Here is a 25,372-nt window from a genome sequence, read left to right on the forward strand (position 1 = left end):
GAGTGGCCCAGCAGCAGCGCTCAGCAGGCACCAGGTCCAGGTTCTGTTCACTAAATCTTGGGTTGGGGGAGTGGGGGAGGGGCATCTCACCCTGCTCATCTGATTGGAGCGCTGTAGCAAAGGACAAGCTTATGGCGGATCCACTGCAGAGGGCGCTGAGCTCTCTCTCCCTCTCAGCCTCAGGCGCAGGCGCGACGCTCGGTGATTGGACTGGACTGGACTGGACATTGCAGCACCTTCAGCAGAAGCTCTCCCAGGTCCCGAGGTACGTACCAAGCACGCCTCGTGACGTAGCGGACCAGCGCAACACACCTCGTCCACGTCCTTGAGCTAAGCTACGAACCACCGACCGCGACTTGCACACGCCCTCAGGAGCTCGCCGAAACCCAATCCGAAGCTCAGGGTAGCTTCCGCCTTTTTCACCCATCGCACCTGTCAGTCCCGTCAGGAGCCGCGCCCCTCGCCAATCGACACCGACAGACCGACCATGCCACTGCGAAGCTCGAGTTGACGGCACATTTGGCACAATGACGGACGCATCCGACTCCGATCGCGAGCCTCCCACCGCCACGCAAAAGGGAAAGCAGCCCGAGACGCCCGAGAATGGCGACACCTCCGCCGGCGCCCTTGCGGAAGCAGCTGTGAACAAGGTAGAGCAGGGAACCGGAGATGGCTCAGCCGCCGATCATGACAAGGAGGACGAGGACAGCGACGAGGACGACGAGGACGACGAGGACGACGATGAAGACGAAGACGACGATGACGACGATGAGGATGATGAGGAGGACGAAGAGCCTCGACTCAAATATGCCCGCCTCACACAACACCTGGGACCCATCTACCGCAATGGCGATGCTACGAGTTCGTTCCTTGTTGCTGGTGATAAGATGGTACCGCCGCCCTCCGCGTACATCGTCTCATCGCCCGCATGCTGACCGAGAGAAGATCATAGGAACACACAACGGCAACATCCACGTAATCCAGCTCCCCATGTTTCAGTCTCTCCGGGTCTACCACGCGCACTCTGCCTCCATCACCAGCATCTCCATCTCCCCGAACCCGCCCCCGCTACCGACAGCGAGGTCTGAGGCCGTGCAAAGGCTCGCTGCGGAAGCTGCCGAAAGCGTCGCAAAGCAGCGTCCAGCATCCCGCCAGTCAGGCACCTCGCCAGCGGCTGCCTCGAGAAGGCCTAAGGATCCTTCGCCTGTCCCAAACACACCCTCGAACAATGTTCACATAGCCACATCGTCGATGGACGGCAACGTGTGTGTATTTTCTCTTGTAGACACCAAAGATGTTCAATTGCGGAACTTCGCTCGCCCTGTTCAAGCCGTCGCCCTGTCCCCCGACTACAAGAACGATCGCACGTATCTCTCAGGTGGCCTCGCTGGCCAGCTCATTCTTACTTCCGGCGGGCAGCCTGGCCGAAGTACCTCAACAACTGTAGGTACCGCAGCCGCCACAGCATCTGGCTGGCTGGGCAGTATGGGGCTGGGAACGAACACGGGCAAGGATACAATCCTGCATTCCGGCGAAGGTACCATTAGCACCATCAAGTGGTCGTTATCCGGCAAATACGTTGTTTGGCTCAACGAGCACGGCGTCAAGATCATGCGTTCCAAGCTGCATCTCGAGAGCAGCGACGCCGATGATGCTTGGAAGCGGATTGGCCACGTAGATCGCCCCCAAACAGACGAGTGGGAGACCATGGCCAGCGTCTGGAAAGGTCGCGTTGAATGGATTGATGAGCAGGCTGTCGAGACCGAAGACGGCGAGGCCGGACGAACAGACGTCGCCGCAACGCCCGCATCCGAGAGCTTGAGGCAACAATCAGTATCGAGCACGAAGAAGATCGAAAGACTCCTCGTCGGCTGGGGCGGGACCATTTGGGTCATTCACATCCATCCCGCCAGTGTTGGCACCGGTAAGCGGGCTGGCGAGAAGTCCATTGGTCGCGCCGAAATAGCCAAGCAGTAAGCTAACCATATAATCTATGCTAGATGAGAGACTAACACAATACAGCCTTCGCATGGATTGCATCATTTCTGGAATTTCGTTATATACCCAAAATCTTCTCCTTGTATTAGCATATGTATTACCAGACGACGATGAGGACAGCGACGGCGGCGACGACGACAAGGTCGTCAAGGGCCACAAGTCCAAAATCTCTTCAGCCTCAACTGCGAGCGAGCCATCCGGCGGGATCAAGCGGCGTCAAAACAACCTTCCTCCAGAGCTTCGGCTGATCGACCTTACTTCGCAAGCCGAAATCGACAAAGATGGTCTTAGTGTGAGCAGATATGAGAGGCTTTCGTCTGGCGATTATCATCTTGGGGTGCTGCCAGCCCAGAATGCAGCTTCCGCCGTGGCCTCGTCCAAGGGCGCGTTGGAAGCCATTACTGGGTTTGGCTCCGACATGTGGAACGCTGCCATTAATCCAAAAGCATTGTTCAGTTCGGGCGCAAGCATCAGGAGCGGACACAGCGGAGACGGTGTCTCAAGCACACAGGTTTCGAGCTCTGCAGGCGGCGGCCGAAAGTCAGGAACACCGACAGTCCACCCCAACCTCGTCAAGCCAGGGGTAAAAATCTTTATCCACAGTCCGTTTGACTTTATCCTCGCAACAAAACGGGACCTCGGCGACCATCTAGGCTGGTTACTGGAGCATCAGGAGTACCAGAAGGCCTGGGAGCTGCTGGATGAGCATCCCGAGATCATGATCTCACCCCCCGAGAACCTTCACGAGCTCGTCCCAGCCACTCCAGATAAGAAGCAGAGTAGCCAGGATGATCTTCTTGATGACGCCTCGTCTATCATGGGGTCCACGGGACTAGCAAGACATCCGAACTCTTCGGCACAGAAGGAGAAGAGACGCATCGGCGAGCTATGGATACGGGAGCTGATCGAAGCCGGCAACTGGGCAGAGGCCGGCAAGGTGTGCGGCAAAGTGCTCGGGTCCTCTGATAGATGGGAGAAATGGGTCTGGACGTTTGCCGGTGCCGACAAGTTTGATGAGATCACCGACTACATCCCCTCCGAACCAATGTACCCGCCCATCCCCGGCACCATCTACGAAGTTGTCTTGAACCACTACATCCAAGTGGACAAGCTCCGTTTCAGAGAGCTGCTTGACCGCTGGTCAACCGATCTTTTCGACATCAAGACTGTCACCACTGCTCTGGACAACCAACTCAAGTACCGCGACGTCCGTGAGGATAGCGTTGAGGGGGGAGAAAAGGGCCGTGACTGGAAGATCGTAATGGAGTCTCTGGCACGACTGCACGAGGCCAACGGCCGCTTCCGAGAGTCGCTCAAATGCTACATCAAACTTCAGGATGCGGACTCGGCTTTCCGGTTGATTCGCGACAACCATCTTGCCGAAGCGGTCACCGACGACATTCCTGGGTTCATCGGACTGCGAGTGCCGAACAACAAGCGCGAATTCTTGCGGGAGGCCGATCTGGAAGAGGCCACGTCAGAAGCCATCACGCTGCTCGTTGACGAGGCGCAGCACGGTCTCGTCAAGCCCTCAGTGGTTGTGTCGCAGCTTCAAGAACAGGATCTGAGGCTGTACCTGTTCTTCTACCTGCGTGCCCTATACAAGGGAGAGGGGATTGAAGAGCATTTCGGCGAGACTCGAGACAGGCTGTTGATGGACAGCCAGTCGCAAGTGGATGAATTTGCAGACCTTGCCGTTGAACTGTTTGCCAAATGGGAGCAACCGCTCTTGATGAGCTTTTTGAAGTCGTCGACTTCGTACAAGTTCGAGAAGGTAAGAAACCACCGTCGTCCCCTCTTTGCTTTCCATTGCTAACAACCATAGGCCGTGCAAGAGTGTGAAAAGTACAAATACTACGACGAGCTGGTTCATCTATACTCCAAGACGGGAGAGATGAAGCGCGCTCTCTACTTGATTATCGACCGGCTGCAAGACGTGAAGAAAGCCATCGAATTCGCAAAGCAACAGGACGACCCTGATCTCTGGGATGACTTGCTGGACTATAGCATGGACAAGCCGAGCTTCATCCAGGGCCTTCTCGAGGAGGTTGGCACGGCTATCAACCCCATCAAGCTCGTCCGTCGCATCCCCGAAGGACTGGAGATCCAAGGGCTGAGGGAGGGGTTGAAGCATATCATGAAGGAACACGAGATCCAGTACAGTATTAGTTCGGGCGTCGCGCGGGTGCTCCGAAGTGAAGTGGCCGCTGCGCAGAACGATCTCCGCAGCGGGCAACGCAAGGGCATCAAGTTCGAGGTTGTCGTCCAATCAACACATCACGTGGACGTGCAGGTCAAAGACGTTGTCCACCCGCCAGTCAACGCAGAAGAGGTGGAGGAGAGCTTCTTCAAAGCGCCCAAGGCTGAGCAACCGGGCCACACTCATGAGCCGCCGAAACCGGGCCATTGCGCGCAGTGCCAGGAGTCCTTCACTGAGTATGAAATGGAAACCTTGGTAGGGTTTGCGTGCGGCCACGTCTTCCACCTGTCTCATCTGCTGGAGATGTTATACCCCGGCAAGAGACAAGAGGCCGACTACGGAATAAATAGCGAGGAGTCGATCCGCAGCGGGTACCGGGTTGGATCCAAGGTCACCCACGCCCGCTTGCTGAAGGACCGGATCCGGGAGGGATGTCCTGTCTGCACACACGTGAGTGAGGTGGCGGCGTAAGAGTTATTGTAATAGTAGCGAGTGAATGCATACGGCGGCGAAGCCATCTTTCGATACGCACTTTCTGTACCTTTTATGAGGCTTGCCCTTACTTATACAGCCGTCCTCGGTGTAGTTGTCCGTTTCTCATATCATTGGTGCGACTCTCACCTCGTGTTCATTTGCTAAAAAACATTGAAAGACAGCACCAGCTTACCATAACAGTCGCGTGCCTGGTATTTAGAGTTGCAAATCCTCGGACAGGGGGGTGTCTCGTGGAATCTGACACTGATCAAGGTTAATTGGCTGCCGAAGCACGGACCGGCCGGTACATAGACTTCCCCCCCTTGCGCGCCCCACACGCGCCGCCCGCCCGCCGCGCGTTTGGACGACATGTCACTCCCCTCCCAGCTCGGCCGGCTGGTGATGTCGAGCTGTGGCCAACCTCCATCCATGCATTCTTCGAAGTATGGAAAGGGTCGACAGCGATATGGTGTTTTGGGGTACCTCCCTGAGCCGGGCTCGAGGGAAGCCGAGCTGTGAGTCCATCCTCGTCCCACTTGTGCAATTGACGGGCTCTTGTTGGCCGGTGGCGGCGCAAGCCCCGCCCTAGACGCAGCGCTGCGAATTCGATGGTTCGATAACGGGTTTGCTAACGGACGGTCGACGGAAACGACAGATGGGACCTGAACCGCGTACGCTCCCCGCTCCTCCGCCTCCCGCCCGAGATCCGTAACAAGATCTACCGCCTCCTCCTCGCCGCGCGCCGGATCCACGTCCACCACGACCCCAAGACGTCGTCGTTCCACTGCGTCGCGCTGCGCCCCACGGCGAACCCCTGGACGTACAAGAAGCACCACCTCCTCAGCCGGGGTTTGACGCTGCTGGTGCGCGTGTGCCGGCAGCTGTACCACGAGACGGAGCTGCTGCCGTACCGCGAGTGCGTCTGGAGCTGGCAGACGCCCGGGCTGATGGAGAGGTACCTGCTCACCGAGAAGCGGATGGGAGTCGCGCAGCGGAGGGCCGTGAGGGAGGTCTGCGTGCGGGGGATCCGCGGGTTTGGGAACCTGAGTAGGCGGGTGAGGGGGGTGCTCGGCGGGTTGGAGGTTGTTTGGTTCTGGGAGGGGAGGGATAGGGGAAAGGGGGACGGGGATGGGCTGGGAGGTTGGGTTTGTGAGATTGTCGAGAGGGGGAGGGTTGAGGTTGGTGTTGGGAGGCCGAATTGAGGGCTGGAAAGGTGGTTCTGGACTGGCTACGACGGGATGCAAGATGAGATACGCTATAGACGATACCATAAATGGACGACCTCGAAGAAAATATCATATCACCAAGGACACGTATACTGAAAGCTCAGTCGCCCTGCTCGAGTGGCTGCTTGCAATATTGGTGCCTGGTCTGCTTAGCTTTCTTGCAGCATGTATCTGGTTTTGCAGTACCTACTCCATCGCCTCACGTTCAGCATCGCAGGGGAAGCACCGGAGCATCGCGGTGGTCAACCATAGGACCTCTAGTGATTTTTAGATAGCGGCCACTCTGGTCCGAGGTTCTTTTGCAGGATATTGCGTCTTTAACAGGGATATGACTTCAGGGCCACGGATTTTCGGTCAGAGGGCTGACAGATGGAATTGTCGCCCAATGATATTGCGAAGAGAGGTATCGGTGATTTATCTACGTCTAAGGGTAAAGTCTTCTGCGTGTTGTCCCTTTGATTCGAGCGCGAGCCCCCATATTTTTGAGGTGGCGACATGCCTCCACGTCCACAAAGCCCATTCTATGGCCCATACCATTTAGTGGCAATCGTACTTACATTATTGTGGGAACCGACAGAACTGCTACCTGTTTCTTTATATGTTGCTTAAAAGGCTATTACCGGGTGTTATTGTGAGAAAACACAAAGGAGACATTTTCTCACACACTATCGCAACCTGTCAAGCTACATATTCATCACCCAGTGTATGATAATGGGCAGAATTGCTAGGCTTTACACTATGGCAATAAAAGCAACACTTCAAGCACGCGTGTAATGGAAGCTGCCTCAGATTCGTCTCGATAACGGCTGGTATTCCTTTGACCGCGTTACCTCCTTTCGACACAACATTCTCAGCACTCAAAAAAACCCGCCAATCCACGTCTCTCTCCGAAGTAAGAGTCACTAGCACTTCGGGACAAGATTTAGATAGTCTCGATTTGGATGTTGGAGAGTCTCTGAATATTTTGTGGCGAGGTGAGCTTCGAACTTCACCCTTGTTGTGGCTGGTTGCAAGCACCTCGCTTAAGGTGGTAGCTTCCGCAGGTGAGCCGGCAGATCTCTTTTTCTGCTTCTTCTGAGGAGCCATTCGGACATGTGGCGTATAGTACAGCATGAAATGCGGCGTCGGCCCTACGAGTGATTAGTATACAGAAACCATAAAACACCACTTCCGCTTGGTCGGTAGAATATACTCACAGGCAGGGCTGTGTAGGTCGGCTTTGACGTGTGTTCTTCGCACAAACCGCGTAATCTTTTCCTGTGTTACGACTTGGTTTCTGACGATGAACGCTGTTTCTTTGCCGTCCAGCTCCCGTCGGCGTTTCTGAATCTGCAGGATCTTCCTCATTTCGTCCTTTTTGACCTTTTTCTCAACTTGCCAGATTCCTAGCTGGCGCTTGTATTGCCTCTGCCTGAACAGGGTTGTCAGTTCAAACACAGCTCTCTGTGACATGTTAAAGAAGAAGATGACATTGACCCACGTTGCGACAAACCCGTACTCGTTCTCCATAATAGTCATCAGCTCCGATAGCTTCTTCCCTTCAATTGAGTACAAGTATTCAATTGTGGCACGCATTCCATCCCAGTCTTTGCTCGAAGACGGACGCTTCTTTGTCACATGGGGTGGCATTGTAGCTGTGAATTGTGGAATCACAGCTCCATCTCTTGAAACGACGGCGAAGTTCAGAGTTCCGTGGATATAAGCGTCGTTGATAAAAATATCCCGTTGCTCCATTGAAGCATCGGTTGTTGCTCTTCGTGTTTCGTATGGGTTTGTCTGATCATTCTTGAATGAGATTGCTGAGCCGAACTCGACATGTCGTTGGCTCATTTGCGTCTCAAAAGATTCAACAAAAGATGCAAAGTTAGGCTCTAGTGATGTTGCAATGGTCGAGTACAATCCTTCAGCACTAAAACTCTCTGAGAATGAATTGAAATGATTTACCGCCGACAGATCGTCTTCGAGGCATTCTAGTTCGAGATCAAATATTGGGTCCACGAGGTCGCTGTTGTTGGCAAACATGATGACCCCTACGAGAAAACAAGGATGCAGGATGTTGGCATTGCCAGCTCGAAGGATTAGGACATTCAGTCTCTTAAATGTCTATAATTCTTGGGTTTACCAGACTGAAGACAGATGACTGTCAAAAGTCTCCTGCAGCTCTGTAAGGCAGCTTGAGGTCTTGGCTTGTCTGATTATTTTGACAAAAGGCTCCTGCAGTTAAAAGAAATAGTGGGGGCGACAGGGGGAGAGGCACTAAGTCAAGATTCGAAAGATGTGCCAATGAAACCAGGCACGCTTGCAGTGAATGATGCATGTCAACCCTGGTAATTATAAGATGGTTGCTTTTTCTAGGAGCGACTAACATGCTCAATTCAGGCAATGGACATGGGAGGCAAACATCATTCCGATATTGTTTCAGTACCGGAATTTGGTATGTCGTTTTTTGCTGCATTGCTTCCGTTTAAACCAATTCATCATCCCCTACGCATCGCACCCCCCACCCACCCTCTCTTATTCATCTCCCCTCTCACTCAAAGGCAAAACATGAGATGCTGATGATGCCACTGTTAAATTATGCGTGCGGCTGAAGTTATTCTTCCATGCGTCTCCGAAGTATGCAATCTGATGTTCCCTACGGTTAAACTATGAAACATACTTAGCATCAACTAAATCATTCAAAGTTAGAGACATTACATGCAATGCGAGCCAGACAAGTATGGGTTGATCTTACTATCTAACCAAGCCGATGAATATTGTTTGCATGCCTTGGGTCCAATCTCCTCATTCCAGCTCTGCCCTCCCCGAATCGAACATGGCATCGTCTCGGCGCTTGGGTCACGGCCACCATCCGCCAAGTGGCATATCGTCGTAAATGGCGTTGAAGCCCTCCTCCGGCTCGTTGGAACCCCAGTCGTAAATCCACTGCGGGCTGTCCGACGGTCAAGTATCCCGCCCATCTCATTTACCCAAGGAGAGGTCGGTGGTTCTGAACCTTGGCAGGACGTCGGTGTTCCGTGCATATACAGCCAGATTTGCGGTCCAGTGAGGGTTGTCGCGTATGTTCGAGAGGAAGAAGTTGCGAGAGCATGTCCAGCCAGTCGTTTTCAGAGTGTCTCTCTCGCCGCTGAGATCTAGCTGGAAGTAGGTGGTTTCGAAGTCGAAATTGACTGAGGTCCAGTGAAAACCTTCTTGCATGAGCCGCAGCAAATTGCGGGCTTTGACGTGGAGTCTGGCTCCCCACTCAAGTTCGTTCACCGTTGCATTCTCAACGCCAGGAAGCGGAGATCAGAACATGAACCAGGCGTTGAGGTCAAGCTCCTGCCATGCCGGTGAGTCGTAAGATTGCGCGCGGTGCACGTGTGGAATGGAATCAGACTAAGGGGGAGCGGCTCGGTGAGAGTCGGCTTGCGGTTTCCCAGAGTTCATGGCGCGGGTACCGCTGATTGCCTTCGTATCTTGGGTAAAACGATGCTTAGGGAAGTAAGGTAGGTGCGGCTGGCTTTCGAACTAGCGATGAAAATCCGGGTTTCGTTTTGGTACAAAGAGGGAGTCAGTACTCTGTAGGGTGAGCGCTCAAGTGCGTGATTCTAGACGTGCTGGAAGAATTCAAGAAAGGTAGGATGAATAACAGCTCTGGCTAACCAAAGCAAGTTGTGGTTGAGCGCTTTCCATCTCATTTCAGATGAATAGGCAAGGCTTCAAGCAGCCGTGGATATTCGATATTCTGAACACGCCTGAAAGCCACAGAAGGGAGATCCGTTGCTTCCTGCTTGATTTTATGCAAATTAACTGCGAGTCAGCATAGAAGAGCAGATAGATAATCAAGACAGTGATGTTGAAGAGTACAGTCACGCGACGATATGCAACAAACAGGTGTGAGGCGTAAGACTCATTTTTGTATCCCGGTTTCTATGAACCAAGGCAAAAAGACCTTATCCGGCTATGCCATAATTCCAAACCGCCTATCCGAGATCGACTCCATCCATTCTGTATCATGATGCCAATCCTTCCCATGTGCTAAGCTATGTTACTTGATGAACCGCCATGCAGAGAAGAAGCCAAGCAAGAAGAGCAGGCTTAGAGCAGCATCAGAAGCGCGACGCCAGCCAGAACACCGCTGACATCAGACTCCTTCTTGTGAGCAGCAGCGGTGGCGCTGGGAGTCTGGATGGTGCCAGTAGACTGGGTCGACTGAGTGACCTGAATGTCGGTAGAGGTAGTGACCTTGGAAGTCTCCGAAGTGACAAGCTCAGTGAACGAGGTAGTGATGACCTCGGAAGTGACAGCAGAGGTGGCAGACTCAGAGACCGGAATGGTAGAGGTGACCTCCAAGACCTCGCAGGTCTCGGTGGTGATAGGGCGACACATGGTTGACTGGATGACTAGAAACATTGTTAGATATCTGTGTCCGTGATGAAAAGAAATGAGAACTCACCAGTGACACCATTGCCACCGACAGAGGTGGGAATGAAGGCACCAGGGCCATCGAGGATGGTGGTGAGCTCGAGGATAGGCTCGTTGGTGTCTGCGCAAATGTTAGCTGCAAAGATTCGGCGAGGTCAAGATGTTGATGACTTACTGATGTCTCCAACGCGAATGATGTCGTTGTTGACGGCACCAGCACCGAAGACAATGCCCGAGGCAACGGCCATGAAGATTGTGGACTTCATGTTGTCTGCTGGGAACTGTTAGATGAAGGAGAATGAGATGATGGGGATGAGCTAAGAGACTTACAGTGTTGATGATGTGTTGTTCAGTGTAGGTTGTTGGATGTGTTTTTGTGGAAGGCTGCGAAGCAAGATACGAAAGCTCGAGTGATGAGAGAGGGTAGAAGAGAAGAAGAGAAGGAAGTTGGAGAAAGTTGGTGGGAGGTGGGAAGTATTTATAGGAGAGAGAAAGGAAGCTGGCTGATTGTGGGAGAGCCCGTGTGAGTCGCTGGAAAGACACGGTTCTAACTCTTTTCACCTTGAAAAACAGCAGGAAACAGACTGAGAGAAGATACGTATTGTGAGCCTAAATTTTGTGATTGGCCGATTGGGGATTGTTGCTAGGTTGACTGCTCTTCGTGAGAACTGGCGGGTCCTAGATGAAGGCGGGTGATCTGCCTCTTTTTCTGAAAAGGGCGGGAGCAGGTCAGGAGATCACCTGGCAGTGATGTCGTCGAGGCGGTTAATGTGCTAGGAGGAGCTTTGATCAAGGCGCGGTAATGTGTGACTCTGCGGAAGTAGGAAGAAGAGGGCAGACGGGTAAAGAAGGCTCTGAAATTGGCCGAGACCAAACGAGGACAGGTCATGTTGGTAAGATCATTTCTGTAGACACTGTCAAGGGCAAAAGGAAACAGGTGGTTTAGTTAGTGGTGATATGATTATGGTAATGATTCTATGGAGGTGCCCTTGATCCGAGAAGAATGCGAATGGGTGAGTGTCATACAAAAGAAAGTAAAAGATTGAAGGTATGGCTAATTAACAGAATCAGCTCCATACGTGAGAATATTCACTGTCGTCTGAAAGATCCCTTATTGAGATGAAAAGCTTTCGTCCAAAGGCAACCAAAAGATGACAAGAAACTGAAGGATGCCTAACAGTACTTTCGTCGGGGACATGATGGAATCATGTGCGCTGTGATTTCTGGAGAGGAAATTTGCTCACTGGAGGGATATGCAAAATGAAAAAGCCAAGGCAGTCAGCTGAAGAAAGTTTCTTATTTTGAAGCACAATGTATCTAAGATAACTGACATTCAGCTAAGGTGGCGGCAAATACATCATGAATCAAACCTTGAGGGACTTGGAGCATCTGGTATCTAGCCAAAGATGAATATGAGATAATTCAGTTTTCTGAAATAGCAGAGGGTTAATCACCTTGATTTTGATAAGACTCCCCATGGTATTTCTGACTATTGCGAGAACTCCGCTTGGCGCTGATACTCCACCAAGAAGCAGAAGAGTTCAAACAAGTCGTTAAAGAGCGTGCGCAACTCCCCTTCAGCGCAGGCAACCCACATTCAGCGCACGAAACTCAAAAAGAGTGCGGAAAACTGCCAGAGTTGTAACGAAATAATTGGAAATTTTGAAAGATGGTGGGAAGACTTTTCGTGGCGTGGGCTTCGATGGGCGGGAATCATGCGGGATGGCTTGTGATTTCATCTGGAAAGGGAAAAGTGCAGCTGCCCGGGCTTGTGTTGTTTTCTGAGAAAGTTCTTGATAGAACAACAGAGGGTTTCTCTATCGTCTTGCTCTTTGGCCTCTTCGTTGACGTTGGTGTCTGGAATCTGGGATCTCTCTCGATTTTCAATATTCCACCCTCTGGGTCTCACATCGAAAATCTTGTCACCAGAAAAGTGGTCTGTTCCGTCGAGTCATCTGCTATACTATCAGTCTACATTTCTATTACTGACTATTATTTTACCATAAAGACCCAAGCTGTGCCATCCCGAAATCATGGAGACCAACATAAGCAACGAAGCCAGTGGCAGCAGCGCCAGCGTCAAGGCTTTCGATGGCGACCCCTTCGCGGTGTTCCCTGTCGAGATCCACAAGGAGATCCTGGATGACCTCGATCATCGAGGCGACGTCCTAGCAATCAGCCAGGCGTCTCCCGCGGTGAGACAAACCGCTCACGCCAGCGGCAACTTCACCAGACAGTTCCTTGAGACCGAGCTTGGCCCAGCGCAGTTGCGCAGGCTTCTCCACGACGCCCTTGCCGTCGTTATGTTCCCAGTCATCGCCTCGATTACTGATGACGCCGACAAGAAGGCAAAGATCTCGAAGCATCTCCAAAACTGGAAGTCTGGTGAGCTCTACCAACACGCTAACGACGTCGACAAGATGGCGGCATACACATTCATCGACCAGGTCGTGATCCCCTTCGCCGAGGACTTCGCCGCCCTCACGAAGAAGCTCGGCAGAGCCACTAACCAGATCCGTGTGCCCGAATGGGCTCACGCTTCGCGATGCGACCGCGCACCTTCTCGAGTCAATATGATCATCTGGCAATACCAGCCCGAGGAGCGCGTCCGCCTAGTTCGAGCGTTCTGTCGCTTCGAGTTCCTCAGCAAGGTTGTCCAGGCTCGTCCCAGTGGCCAACTCTACACCCTCTCAGAGCAGCGCAATCTCCTCGCCGAGTTTTTTGACGCTTGGGAGGTGGAGGAGATCCTCTGCGTGCAGCTGTACATTGGAGACATGCACACCATTCTCCTTGAGACTCACATGACCGGCGTCATTGATACCATGGCAGCTGACTCGTACGATGCTCATTGTGGTGTTTATAACCCAGAGCGTCGGTTCATCCGTCTGCGCCGCGGCCCGTTCGGGAACGGCGAGAGCGACGACGATGAAGAGTCCGAGTACGAATCTGACGGTAGCCCGTCTCTCACAGTCGGCTCCATCGAGGACAGTGCCTCGAGCTCTCTCGCGCAGGGTGAATCGGAGAATGACTCTGAGGATTCTCTTGATTATTATGATGACACGTCTGACGATTCCGAGTATGATCTTGATGATATCGATGAGGGAGACTGGTTCACCAAGACCGACCATGAGGCCAACCCCGGAACGCCCTGCGCCAAGTTCGAGCTCGCAGACCACGAGAAGCACACCGTCTTCATCAAGCAGGTCGCCACCTTTGGCCTGAAGTTCCTCCAGCACTTTATCAAGTCAGACAAGAAGGCGTACAGCCGCTGGATCCGCGCCAACGGCCACATCATCCTCAACGGCATGGCGAGCTTTGAGCAGGCAAAGTACTTTGGCCCCCTCGGCGAGCGGGACGCATCCTGGATGGCGCGTCTCTCCCTCGACCCCATGCAGCTCGTCGGACTTTCACTCTTTAACAGCGCCAGCAGCGCGCCCCCCAGCAGTGCGACCGACAATAGCCCGCCCGCCACCAACGCTGATCTCAGCTACGGCCGCTTCCCCGGAATCAACGAGGCCGCCTCCAACACGGCCTGGAAGCAGATCTACGCCACGATCCCGCAGGTGCGCGAGGCCCTCCGCCGGTGCGGATGGGTGTTCTGGTCCGAAGCGCGCCTCCGCGCCAACGTCTTCGCCCTGGAGACCTTGCCCTTGTGGCTCTACCACCCGATAAGGCCCTATGTGATAAACCCGACCTCTGAGAGCCAATGGCCGGAGTCCTTACTGTTCCCTCATTGGAGTGATGGAATCATGATGGACACGCTTGATGGAGGGGGACTCTTGGCGCCCCTGCTTTGGTTCAGCAGCGCCGCGGAGATGAAGCTGTTGGAGTTCCTCGCCCAGAACCGCGAACGGCGGGGAAAGATTCTTTTCCGCGCCCATCCGTTCGACTTCTTCCGATACGAGGAGATTCCGCTTGACGTCTGGCAGGAGTGTATGGGCGACGAAGACCCTGCAGTTCCCGCTGGAACTGTCCAGGTGTTCCCTAACATCTTTTGGGGCTAGGAAGGCAGCAAGGGGACCGTATGTCTAGAGGTTCATTGACTGCAAAGGGCCGCCTGTTACCCACGCTCGGGCATCATACATATATCCCTTGATGTTATTCGAGGCCAAGGTCGCAGACGAACTCGAAAATGAGGTTGTTAATTTGAGCAAGCTTCGCAAATGGACAGAGTAGTACGGTACAGAGAATCAGAATTGCGTTCGGAATAGTCCGTAGTCGCACAAGGGCATGGAGAAAACTTCGGAGAGTAGAGAAGTAGCTCTTGAAAGGGTATCGTTGTCGTGTAATCATTACCTACTATATTCCCTCCTAAAAACCGTGCCAATGTAGCCGTCTCATCCGAATATCCCAGCAACAACAGCCATAACGCCAACATAGACCCCCGAAGCCAAGACCCCCTCGGTAGCAGCGACCCTTGCAGGCCGGTCGGCACCGGGGCTGAACAGCCCAGCCTGGATTACGCCCGCAGCAACACCAACGGCAACAAGAAGAACCACGGCCATTCGGCCAATGAAACCAGGAATGACGGCGAACGTAAGAATAGGAAGCAAGAACGCCGCCGCAAAAGCGAGCGCGACGGTAGGGAGAAAACCAGTGAGAGCGGCGACCAACAGACGGCGCACACGTTCGGCTCTGTTGCGCCCTCCGAGGTCCAAGGGGGAAGCCTCGCATTGCGCGGCTGCGGGGTCTTGAGGTCGTCGTTGGAGAAGACGGACTCGCGGGAGGGGCTGGAGGCAGGGCGTGCGAGTGAGACGAGGTCGTCCAAGGGATCCAGGAAGCGGGTTTCGATCTCGACAATGGGGTTGTGGTTGGCGAGGTAGGCGCGGTAGAAATCCACGTCTTGGGGATTTGGCGTGGGGAGGTGCTGGGTGTCTTTGAACGATGAGAGGACTTGGTCTGCAGTGTGTTAGGATGAGGCGGAGATTACGAGAAGAGAAGAGAAGAGAGAGGCTCACTGTACTGGCTGATTTTGTAGCCAATTTTGCCCAGGACATCCGTCTTGTGCCATTGAAGTTCGCCGGCAGTGAGGGCGTCTTGTCTCCTTGAGGCGGGCAAGATGCAGTTCTGCATTCGACGCGTCTGCGTGTCCGCCGTGTCCAGACGATGAAGCTGCTCTTCCAGCTCGGCAAGCTCATCTTGAAGGTGCAGGAGTAACCGGTGGTTAAGCGCCTCGAATCGACGGTAGATTGGCTTGATGCTGGACCTGTCCGAGTCGGAGGAGCACAGCTTAGAGGCAATCAACTCATAGCCCGTCAGCGGCAGCTTTTCTGCCCTGGGCAAGTGCTTGGGATGACCGTGGTGAACACCGGGGAGACGCGGCTGAAGGGCGTTTGGGGGTAGGTGCGGGAAGTTGGCGTTCCCACGCGGCATCTCGGGCGTGCCATAGCTGCGGTAATCCTGTTGTTGTTGCGCTGTGGCCATTTGCACCTCGAACTTGCCAGGCATCGACGGCGAGTCGCCGTAGGCGCTGTGGTCCGGACTGCTGCTCCTGTCGGTCTCATGATCTCCAGTCATTTCCGAGAAGACATCGGACGCGGTTGAGGTGGTGCTCCTTGTCGATGGCGACTGGAAACTCGATGGGTCAGGCATCCTCCAATACGATGACTGCTCGACCGAGCGCTGGATGGCCTCTGGAGTTAGGTGAGGCGAGTCTGGTTCAAGGTAGCTAAGAACACTGGATAGCTGTTGCGTTTGGGGTGAACGGCTCTGTCGACGGCCTTTGAGGTAGGCCTTGTCGTGCCCTCTCGACTTCTCACTTCCTCGTCGTCTTGGCCACGAAGCTTGGGTGATGGTTGAGCCGCTGCCGCTAGAGCTGCCGGACCCGTGAGTTTTTCCCGTGAGAGGCGTGAAGCTGGACAACGTAGACTCGGTGGGCGATGTTGGATAGCCCGGCTGTTCTTCTATTTCACTTGTGTCCGTGGGGACCACCGTCTCGTCTGAAGAGGATTCCGGGTCCGCAGCAATCACTTCATCAAGCGTGGTTTGGGTAGACTCCATGCCAGAGGTGCGACGTCGCGTTGGCGACTCTGGGCCAGAGGCGGGCAGAGACGAGTGCCTCCGGACTGTCGCGCTCCTCGGGCGGGATCGCGGATTCCCAGGTGTTGACGTGTCGTCCACCGGCATGTGATGTCCCTTAGGCGCAATCTTATCGCTGGCGTCGTGTACAGACGTCGACGAGGGCAACGCCGGCGCCGGGACGGTGTCCATGGCGCGCATGAGTCCGTCGCTCGGGCCCGAGGCTAGCCACCCTTGATTTGGGCTTGGTGCGTCGTCCGTGTAGCTACCTTGGACATCATCCACGGATGGGGGACGATACGCCGTCGACATTGCTGGTCAAGGATCGCCCGGATTATGGAACAAAGGCGCAAGGTACGAATCAGTTGGCGAGTCTCGACTCAAGCTTAAAGAATTGCCGAACAAAAGTCGGGTCCTCCCTCGGGCTGAGTGATACGGGAGGGAATGCGACTTGTGTCCAGCGAGGGAGGAATGTCTCAGATTAGCAGACCTAGGGCTACAGCGAATCGCACAAGAGGCAGCCAGATCTTAGTACACATTAGTAAAAGTCGAGGGCAGGCAGTAAAGAGTGCGAACACGAGAGAAGAGGCCTCCTGGAAAGACGGGCTGAGGTGTGAACCTCAAACGGTGATGGCGGGTTTGGGAGGGACGGGATCGGGCTAAGAGGGGAGTCCCGGAGCGATCAGAGATAATGGGGGAGCGGCTTCAAGATGAGAGTGGCGGTAGCATCCCAGACTGTGGCAAAGCGACGACAACGGGCCTTCGAACGATAATTTGGCAGGTAACAGAAGAAAAGAAAACATGGTGTGGAGGGGTGGTGCCCATGACCGGAGGGATAGCTAGAAAATCCTGCTGAAAATAGGAGAGGAAAGCAAACATGGAGGAACGAGCAGCGCCGTATGATCGGGACGAGTGTGTGTCAGCCGTTGACGGGTTTGTTTCAGATGACCAGGAAGACTGGACCAGCGTGATGGGGGTGTGACGGGGTCGAGCTGAACGTGTGTGGTGTCCGTCCCTTTGGCTCAGTTGGTGTGGTGTGGGAGGGATGATGGATGATGGACGGGAGACACGTGTAGGTAGAGGAACATGAGATGCGATGCGATGCCGCGATGTTGGCCGAGTGTCTGGTCTTGTACTACCTACCTACTTACACGTCGTTTGCTGGGGCCCGGGGTTGGATTAAGAACAAGGGGGTGCTGCAGATGCAGCTCGAAAGACGAATCGAATGAATGAAGAGCGAAGAATGACGGACGAGCCAGCTTCGCGGAACCGTTTTCCAACGGCCCCACGTCTAGCGCCATGCCCGTCCGCTGTGCTGCGTGTCACTCCACTGATTTCCAGCGCATGTGCGCCATTCCTCATCCCAAGGGATGCTGTGCAGCGTTACGTAATCATCCCAAGTCTCCCATGCGACAAGACTACGGCACCTACCGTTCGTTCCTAGGATAGTCACACTCAACAATCCGTCCCTTCCAAATTCGGTTCTGGTAGGAAGGAACCCTGAGCTGCCGCTGCTTTAATCTGAGTAAGATGATCAAGGGTAATCAGAGGATTTATTTTTATATGTATATCTCTTAGATATATCTCTCTCTATGTATATGTCTCTCTCTCTATGTATATATATCTGGATACCGTGTCACTCCTCTGATTTCAGCGACAATTTACTGACTTCCAGCGACAATTCACCCAGCGGTACTGCCCATTTTAGCCAAGTGGGCCAAAAGTCTGAGCTACCCCGCCATTTTGCCCACGCTTCAACACATGACGCCGGTGTCGGCCCCACAAAACGTTTTCAAGGTAACTTCAATCCTTCCACAAATTTTGCAACCTTTATTACTCACGCCCTTGATCTCGAACGCGAATCAATACAATTACGCGCCATATACTCCATTGGTCTCATCCATCCCATTGATTTCATCGGCCTTGAAAACGCAACAAACGCAACGAACGCCACTCACGAATATCTCCAACATGGCCGAGAAAAAGGCGGACGCCCCGGCAGCTGGCATGCTCTGGGGGGCAGGTTCACAGGTTCGAATGTCTCGGGCAACAAGCTTCGGATGCAGTATACTGACCTCACGGTGTGCAGGTGCGATTGATCCTCTCATGCACAAGTACAATGCCTCCATCCGGTACGACAAGGCTCTTTACAGAGAGGATATCCTCGGATCGATTGCTTTTGCCAGAGCCAACTCAAAGGCTGGCATCATCAGCCAAGACGAATTTCAGGCAATTGAGCGTGGTCTGCTCCAAGTGATGGAAGAATGGAAGCAGGGAACTTTCGCCATCATGCCGAATGACGAGGATGTGAGAAGCCACTCGTTTTTTACTCAACTTGTCGAGGCTAACACAATGGACCAGATTCATACGGCAAACGAACGTCGCTTAGGAGAGGTTATCGGCAAGGACATCGCGGGTAAGCTGCACACAGGTCGCAGCCGCAATGAGCAAGTTGTCTGTGACATGCGCATGTGGTTGCGCGATCGAATCCGCGAAATCGACAGCCAACTTGTTGCATTCCTCAAGGTCATTGTCACACGCGCCGAGTCAGAAATGTAAGCCTAGCCTCACCTCCTCTGGCCAAAAGCGGCCCCCTGCTGACTGACAACCTCAGCGACTACATCATGCCTGGGTACACTCATCTCCAGCGTGCTCAGCCAGTTCGATTCTCTCAATGGCTGATGTCATATGCCGCTGCGTTCAAGCAGGATCTTGAGCGGTTGCGTCAAGTTTTCGAAAGGGTTAATCTGAGTCCACTTGGTTGTGGCGCTTTGGCCGGCAACCCATTCCGAATCGATCGAGACATGATAGCTGAAGAGCTTGGTTTTAGCGGAATAACCTTAAACTCCATGAACACTTCGGCCGACCGCGATTACCTAGTCGACTTCCTGGTCTGGAACTCGATTTTCACCAACCACGTTAGCAGGTGGGCTGAGGATCTCATCCTATATTCGACATCTGAGTTCGGTTTCGTGCGGCTGGCCGACGCCTATTGCACGGGTAGCTCTTTAATGCCCAACAAGTTCAACGGGGACTCGTTAGAGCTTCTCCGTGGCAAGTCAGGGCGCGCTTTCGGTCAAATGGCTGGGCTAATGATGGTGAGTCCTCATATTAACATCTCGGCCAACTGCGTTGGCTTTGAGGAGCGTATCGAGAGTAGCTACTAACTATTCATTTTGAAGACTCTGAAAGGCTTGCCCTCTTGCTATAACAAAGATCTTCAGGAAGGGTGGGAGCCTATGCTGGATTCGGTTCAGACTGTGTCGGATAGTCTAGGCATAGCCAATGGGGTTATTTCTACCCTCAAGGTGCGGCCAGAGCGGATGGAGGCTGCTCTCGACAAAACGATGCTGGCCACTGATGTTGCAGAGTGGTTGGTGAGGAAGGGATGTCCGTTCAGAGAGGCTCACCACATCTCTGGACGCGTCGTTGCACTGTCTGAAAAGCTGGAAATTTCGATGGACAAGCTGACCCTTGAGCAACTGCAAGCCATTGATCCTCGGTTCACAGCAGACATTGTGGAGGCATTCGAATATGAATCGAGTATCGAGGCGAAATCGGCTAAAGGCGGTACCAGCCGATCAAGCGTGCTGGAGCAGATCCAGATTATCAGGGCTATGTTGGATTAGGGGTTTGATAACCTAGTGCAGGATGCGGGCGAAGCAAGGGAATCCGAGACGGACATCACGAATGGCACTCTTCATTCTGTACGTGGTAGCAGGCATCTTGACCACTTCAGATGCTTGTGAATAGAAAGCCGGGTCGACGGGGCTTTACAGCCAGATCCAGACGATGGGGGAATCATTGACAGACCCACAAAAGCAAAGCTCGCGAGCTTTGTTTTTCTGTGCACAATATCTGTGGAGGCAATGGGACGCGACGAACGGAGCAATATCTGCGTATGTTGCTGCTGCAAGGTGAAGGCGAAGAAGTGAGAAACCAAGGGCAGCGAAACTGCTGGCCAAAGGTGAAGTGGGCGAGACTGGCCAACCGAGGGGCCGGTGGGTCACGCGACCACTGGACCTCATCAATAACTTTAATTCATAAGCCATGGCTCCGAGAAAGTGAGAAAAGTCTGAGTTGCCCGTAGTCCGTCGTTCTGTCAGTGTTAGGCACTACTTACTAGGGTTGTGATTTTCAGTTAGTTGTTGGTGCAGTCACTGCAGTACCTGTTTAATCGTTGCTCTAATTGGATTCGGTGACATGTTGTGGCACAAGAGCAAGACTCCTCAGAGGCGGAGGTAGGCATGACAATGAGCAAGGCTAGATGGGAAAAAGTCGATGGGTGGTCAGATTTTGTGCTGGCCAACTGACAGTAGCTTTGCATCGAACTGATAAAGCTATTGAAATCGGCGAAATCATTGATTTATGGGTCGAAACGTCTCTAGCTCAGGTAGGTCGATTGAGTAAGGGTGATCGAAGCAAGGGCGGCGATGCTGACTAACCAATACCGGCCGCTGGCCTTATGGGTTTCATGGTAGACTACCGTCGGTACCTAGGAACGAACGGCCATCGGCCGGAACCTTGTGCGGCCCGAAGACAAAGATACGTACCGCAGGGTTCCACGAAATTTGATGCGACGGAATGGAGCTCTCTGAAGCTATCCCCAGCGCCAGCTCCAGCTCCGGTCGAATTGCGCGACGCCCGGTTTGCCAGTCACCTCGAATGTTCCGCTTGCTCAACAGCACTTCGCAACAAGACAATTTCCTTGTCGATCAATCAACAATTTGCTGACCTGCCATGGCCGCATAGCTCTGGCCGCCAACCATTTTCATCACCAGCCATCCCGACCCGCGAGCCCTCCAATCACGCTCGGCCGTAGTACCGGAGCCACTGGTTGACGAACACATAGCTGCAGGCAAAAAGAGGGTGTACGAGATACGTACTGAGCGAGCACTGTAATCAAGTTTCTTCCCAGCCGCCTACCTCTACGACCGTCCAATCCCACGAGAGTGGCGATTCTGTCACTCCACGACTTAGTACCAGCTTTAAGACAGCTCGACACCTTTACAGAGCTTGCCGCATACCCACCCTCGTAATACCTCGAGACGATACTTACGCCGTCGATCCGCTTGTCAAAATGACGCGCATCCCGACCCACGAGCTGGCCCGTTACCTGTTCAATGGCCAGCTCTCTCGCCGGGGCTGCGCAGCCGCGGCGCGAAGACCATACACCCGTTCGCCGGCCCGTTCCGTACTGGTATGGTCGCCTGCGTCACGTTTCGGAGAGTCGAGGGCAACGTACGCAACCGCCCAGGCCACGGCAGCACCTGCGGAGGCGCCGCCAGTCCCCCTACGGAAGAAACTCAAGGAGGAGAAGAAGCAGCTCAAAAAGGAGGCGAGAAACCAAAAGCCCAAGGGGAGCAATCAGACGGTCGAGGGCTGGGAGTTGACTGTCGGTATTGAGATCCACGCGCAGCTGAACACGGCGCGGAAGCTTTTCTCGCCAGCGGCGACCTCGTTCAACGACGACCCCAACTCCCATGTGGCGCTCTTCGATGTTGCCATGCCTGGCAGTCAGCCGAGGTTCCAGAAGGAGACTCTTATCCCGGCTTTGCGCGCGGCATGTGCTTTGAACTGCGATATCCAGCCCGTCAGCCGGTTCGACAGGAAACACTATTTTTGGTGGGACCAGCCCTCGGGCTACCAGATCACGCAGTACTACGAACCTTTTGCTCGGAACGGCGAGATCGAACTCACTGCCCGAGACGGCATTGCCGCAGAGGACGGAGAGAGCGTCACCATCGGCATCCAGCAGATCCAGATGGAGCAGGACACCGCAAAGACTCTGGCCCAGCCAAACGACATTTCCTGGCTCGACTTCAACCGTGTTGGTGTGCCTCTGATCGAGATCATTACTAAGCCCGAGCTGCACCACCCCGTACTGCCGCTGCGTTTGTCCGCAAGATCCAGGTCCTGCTGAACGCTGTCGACGCATGTGTTTCGGGCATGGAGACGGGCGGTCTGCGTGCGGATGTCAACGTCTCGGTTCGCAGGACTGGCGACCCAAACACTCCGCTGGGCACGCGGACGGAAATCAAAAACTTGAGCACCATCAAGGCCGTCGAGGATGCCATCATCGCCGAGCGCGACCGACAGATTGCGGCACTCGAGGCCGGGGAGAAGATTGCCAGCGAGACTCGAGGCTGGACACTAGGCTCCAAGCACACCCGCAGGCTGCGGGGCAAAGAGGGCGAGGTTGACTACCGCTACATGCCGGACCCCGACCTTGGCCCTCTGGTGATTGGCGAGGACCTCGTGAACCACATCAGGGACTCGGTCAAGGAACTGCCAGACATGGAGTTGACCGAGTTGATTCAAGATTACGGGCTGACCGCCAAGGATGCGCTCTCGCTCATGTCGCTGGACAACGGCGGCAGGCTCGAGTATTTTTACAAAGTTGTGGATGAGCTCGGTGAGGCTCTGGCCAAGTCGAACCTCGACTCTGGTTTACACGCCTACGCGCCTCTCGCCGGCAACTGGATTCTCCACGAGCTCGGTCGGCTGACCACCGACAAGGCGGATCCCGAATCCGCTCAGCGGACGCTGGAAATCACTCCCGAAGGCCATTGCGACGCCGTGCCGCATACCGCCCTCGCCGAGATCCTCCTGCACCTGCAGAAGCGGGACATCACCGGAAAGGTCGCCAAGGAGCTGCTGGTGGCGCAGTACCTCGGCAACCTCGACGAGTTCGATTCGGTCACGGACGCCATCAAGACGCACGAGCTCTGGTTCAAGGAGATGTCGGACGCAGAGTACCAGCAGCTCGCGGAGAGCGCCGTCGAGGGCGAGGACAAGGTGCTCAAGGAGTTCCGGGAGAAGAAGAACTATCCGCAGGGCAAGCTGATGTACCTCGTCGGCAAAATGATGCGCATCGGCGAGACGGAGCGGATCGACCCCTCGGGCGCGGAGAAAGTCATGCGTCATCTCATCAAGGAGCGGACGGGCGCGTACCAGGACTGAGGGTCTCTCTCTTGGTTGAACGATAAAAACTACATGTGGTATCTAAGCCCCGTAAATACGTGCATGTCGGCACGCTGTATTGTACAATGTATCATAACATCATGTCAGCTCGGTAATACGAGCGCAGGGCTTGTGGCCTCGTCTGGGCCCCTCATTCCTTGATTATTTCGTGCTCGGCGCCGGCCGCACGTCAAGCTTGCTCGGCATGAATCCGAAGTTGATATTCTCCCTCTCCCGCAAAAACCGTTCAATCCGCTCCTCCCGTCCCTTGCCGGCCGTGGCCTCGCCCTGTCTCCTCAACGCCTCGCTGATGTTGGCCTCGTGCGCGTGCTTCTTGTCCAAGATGTAGGCCGACGAGTTTTCCATCCGCGTCGTCTGGACCACCGTCCCCACGGCCAATGCGGCGAGCACCAGCGCCGCGAAGCTGGCGTTGGACATGTACATTGGCTTCTGCCGCTCGCCGTTGGCCTGGCGGTGATGCCAGCGCTCCCAATCCTCCCAGGTGGCGTTCATGGCCGGGTTGTTCCCGTTGTGACGCCACGCCTTGTCGGCCTGGCGGTAGACCTCGTGGATGTCCCGGGTGTCTTCTATACCGGTGCCTGGCAAGTGCCAGTGGGCGCCAAAGGAGTCGTAGGCGCGGCGCTTGTCGGGTGAGCTGAGGATCTCATTGGCAAGGACGATGAGGCGGTACCGCTCGAGGCGGGTTTGTGACGGGAGCGAGTCGAGAGCCGAGGCATGGTGCTTGTCCGGGTGGTACTGTTTCACGAGCTCGGCGAAGCGGGATTTGGTGTAGGGGGCGGCTTTGTCGATGTCGAAGATGTCGTAGGGGGTGGGGTTTGCACAGGTCGGCCAGGAAGGGCTGATGGGTTTGCCCGAATTGTGTGGCTTCAAGGGTTCATTTTGAGGATTGGAGTTGTGGTTGACCGTCGCGTAGCATCGTGAGGCCGTTTGCTTTGGAGAGGACGGACGTCGCCTGGGTGGTGACGTTATCGATGTGTGGTGTGCGGGGACGGCGAAGAGGCTCAGGACGTTGTTGCTCGAGCAGATGGCGAATGCCTTTGGTGTCTTGAAAACCATGGTGAAGCGTGTATCTCTGTCCTGGGGGAAAACGCGAGTCTCAGGGAGGTTGAAGACAGAGGTCGAGGGGGAGCATCTCGACCTCGTGGTTGTATAAGAGAGAGTGAGAGCGGTGCTCGTTGATAATGGTGAGAAGGTTTCGAGGCCGATGGTTCGACAGGTGCGCACCAGGCCAATTGCCGCATTCGTGCTCAGCGGTTCCTGTCAGTGCTCAAGCCCGTGGCTTCGCCGCTCACCAGCAGCAGGTGCTGGCCCCTCTCCGATCCGATAGCTCCGCTGCAGGACACGATTAAACCGGGGCACGGTGGGTGAGCCTGGCCAATCGGCTGATGGAGGGCTGTCTGGGGTGAGCTCGGTAAGGAGCAAATCGGAGGAGGATGAGAGCTCTCGGTGAGCGGGCATTGGTCAAATGTCACCCCATGATCCAAGACCTACCCTGAAAGATGCTTTTGTCTCGACAACATCAAGCCCCTCTTATCACAGAGTTTGGGAGCAAAAGGGGGGGGAAACAAATCGGTGCCCCGATCCGTGAGTTTCCCCATCATCTCATTAATACCAGATTTGCATCTCTTGCAAGAGCCACTTGGGTGAAGGACCTCCTTCCAACCAGCGGTCACGTGGCCCCGCCCGAGACGCTAGACAGGGGGGACCCGCCCCAAAGGCACAGCTGAGGCGCACCGAACGCACTGGGACGTCGATTCACCACAGCAAACTTGCTTCTTCGACTCTTCCTCCACACACAACCACACTCCTCTCAACCCACGCAAACCCAACCATTCCACAACCTCTCGCGCTACACCTCGTGGACGAAACGCATTTTCCGCTGTTTCAGTATCCCGAGTTACCAAAAAAAGATCAAAGGATTTCCCGAAATCGCGCAACTACGACCAACCACTACCTGCTTGCTGCACCGCAACTCCTAGAGTCCGGTCGAAAACCCCCAACCTCTGCTCTCCGGACACGGATCACAACGACGAACCGCGACCACCCTCTTTCACTCGCTGCAGTG

General features: G+C 54.5%; 10 protein-coding genes across 10 annotated transcripts; 6 read left to right on the top strand and 4 right to left on the bottom strand.

Moving 5' to 3' along the window:
* Positions 1–527: 527 nt before the first annotated feature.
* Positions 528–935, top strand: ColSpa_10820 (uncharacterized protein; the record flags this gene model as incomplete). The annotated part of the gene is made up of 1 exon (XM_049277032.1): positions 528–935. One exon carries the CDS (start codon positions 528–530, stop codon positions 933–935), a length of 408 nt encoding a protein of 135 aa, XP_049132989.1.
* A 55-nt stretch (positions 936–990) lies between these two features.
* On the top strand, positions 991–4,669 carry ColSpa_10821 (vacuolar protein sorting-associated protein 45; the record flags this gene model as incomplete). Its single annotated transcript, XM_049277033.1, has 3 exons — positions 991–1,973; positions 2,023–3,772; positions 3,824–4,669. 3 exons carry the CDS (start codon positions 991–993, stop codon positions 4,667–4,669), a joined length of 3,579 nt encoding a protein of 1,192 aa, XP_049132990.1.
* A 372-nt stretch (positions 4,670–5,041) lies between these two features.
* On the top strand, positions 5,042–5,874 carry ColSpa_10822 (uncharacterized protein; the record flags this gene model as incomplete). The annotated part of the gene is made up of 2 exons (XM_049277034.1): positions 5,042–5,187; positions 5,328–5,874. The coding sequence occupies 2 exons, from the start codon at positions 5,042–5,044 to the stop codon at positions 5,872–5,874; spliced, it is 693 nt and encodes a 230-aa protein (XP_049132991.1).
* Positions 5,875–7,038: 1,164 nt separating this feature from the next.
* Positions 7,039–7,527, bottom strand: ColSpa_10823 (uncharacterized protein; the record flags this gene model as incomplete). The annotated part of the gene is made up of 1 exon (XM_049277035.1): positions 7,039–7,527. The coding sequence occupies one exon, from the start codon at positions 7,525–7,527 to the stop codon at positions 7,039–7,041; it is 489 nt and encodes a 162-aa protein (XP_049132992.1).
* Positions 7,528–9,978: 2,451 nt separating this feature from the next.
* Positions 9,979–10,571, bottom strand: ColSpa_10824 (uncharacterized protein; the record flags this gene model as incomplete). Its single annotated transcript, XM_049277036.1, has 3 exons — positions 9,979–10,283; positions 10,337–10,426; positions 10,481–10,571. The coding sequence occupies 3 exons, from the start codon at positions 10,569–10,571 to the stop codon at positions 9,979–9,981; spliced, it is 486 nt and encodes a 161-aa protein (XP_049132993.1).
* A 1,767-nt stretch (positions 10,572–12,338) lies between these two features.
* ColSpa_10825 (uncharacterized protein) lies at positions 12,339–14,309 on the top strand (the record flags this gene model as incomplete). Its single annotated transcript, XM_049277037.1, has 1 exon — positions 12,339–14,309. The coding sequence occupies one exon, from the start codon at positions 12,339–12,341 to the stop codon at positions 14,307–14,309; it is 1,971 nt and encodes a 656-aa protein (XP_049132994.1).
* A 455-nt stretch (positions 14,310–14,764) lies between these two features.
* ColSpa_10826 (uncharacterized protein) lies at positions 14,765–16,635 on the bottom strand (the record flags this gene model as incomplete). The annotated part of the gene is made up of 2 exons (XM_049277038.1): positions 14,765–15,204; positions 15,264–16,635. The coding sequence occupies 2 exons, from the start codon at positions 16,633–16,635 to the stop codon at positions 14,765–14,767; spliced, it is 1,812 nt and encodes a 603-aa protein (XP_049132995.1).
* A 1,659-nt stretch (positions 16,636–18,294) lies between these two features.
* ColSpa_10827 (putative ariadne-like RING finger protein R811) lies at positions 18,295–19,952 on the top strand (the record flags this gene model as incomplete). Its single annotated transcript, XM_049277039.1, is given in 5 exon segments — positions 18,295–18,346; positions 18,413–18,739; positions 18,755–18,878; positions 18,938–19,421; positions 19,506–19,952. The coding sequence occupies 5 exon segments, from the start codon at positions 18,295–18,297 to the stop codon at positions 19,950–19,952; spliced, it is 1,434 nt and encodes a 477-aa protein (XP_049132996.1).
* A 1,451-nt stretch (positions 19,953–21,403) lies between these two features.
* ColSpa_10828 (glutamyl-tRNA(Gln) amidotransferase subunit B, mitochondrial) lies at positions 21,404–23,286 on the top strand (the record flags this gene model as incomplete). Its single annotated transcript, XM_049277040.1, has 2 exons — positions 21,404–22,157; positions 22,187–23,286. The coding sequence occupies 2 exons, from the start codon at positions 21,404–21,406 to the stop codon at positions 23,284–23,286; spliced, it is 1,854 nt and encodes a 617-aa protein (XP_049132997.1).
* A 162-nt stretch (positions 23,287–23,448) lies between these two features.
* ColSpa_10829 (J domain-containing protein 1) lies at positions 23,449–24,363 on the bottom strand (the record flags this gene model as incomplete). Its single annotated transcript, XM_049277041.1, has 1 exon — positions 23,449–24,363. The coding sequence occupies one exon, from the start codon at positions 24,361–24,363 to the stop codon at positions 23,449–23,451; it is 915 nt and encodes a 304-aa protein (XP_049132998.1).
* Between the last annotated feature and the right edge of the window lie 1,009 nt (positions 24,364–25,372).

Source organism: Colletotrichum spaethianum (genome assembly GCF_022836535.1).
Source record: "Colletotrichum spaethianum MAFF 239500 DNA, contig39, whole genome shotgun sequence".
In the NCBI taxonomy this organism is placed as follows: Eukaryota; Fungi; Ascomycota; class Sordariomycetes; order Glomerellales; family Glomerellaceae; genus Colletotrichum; species Colletotrichum spaethianum.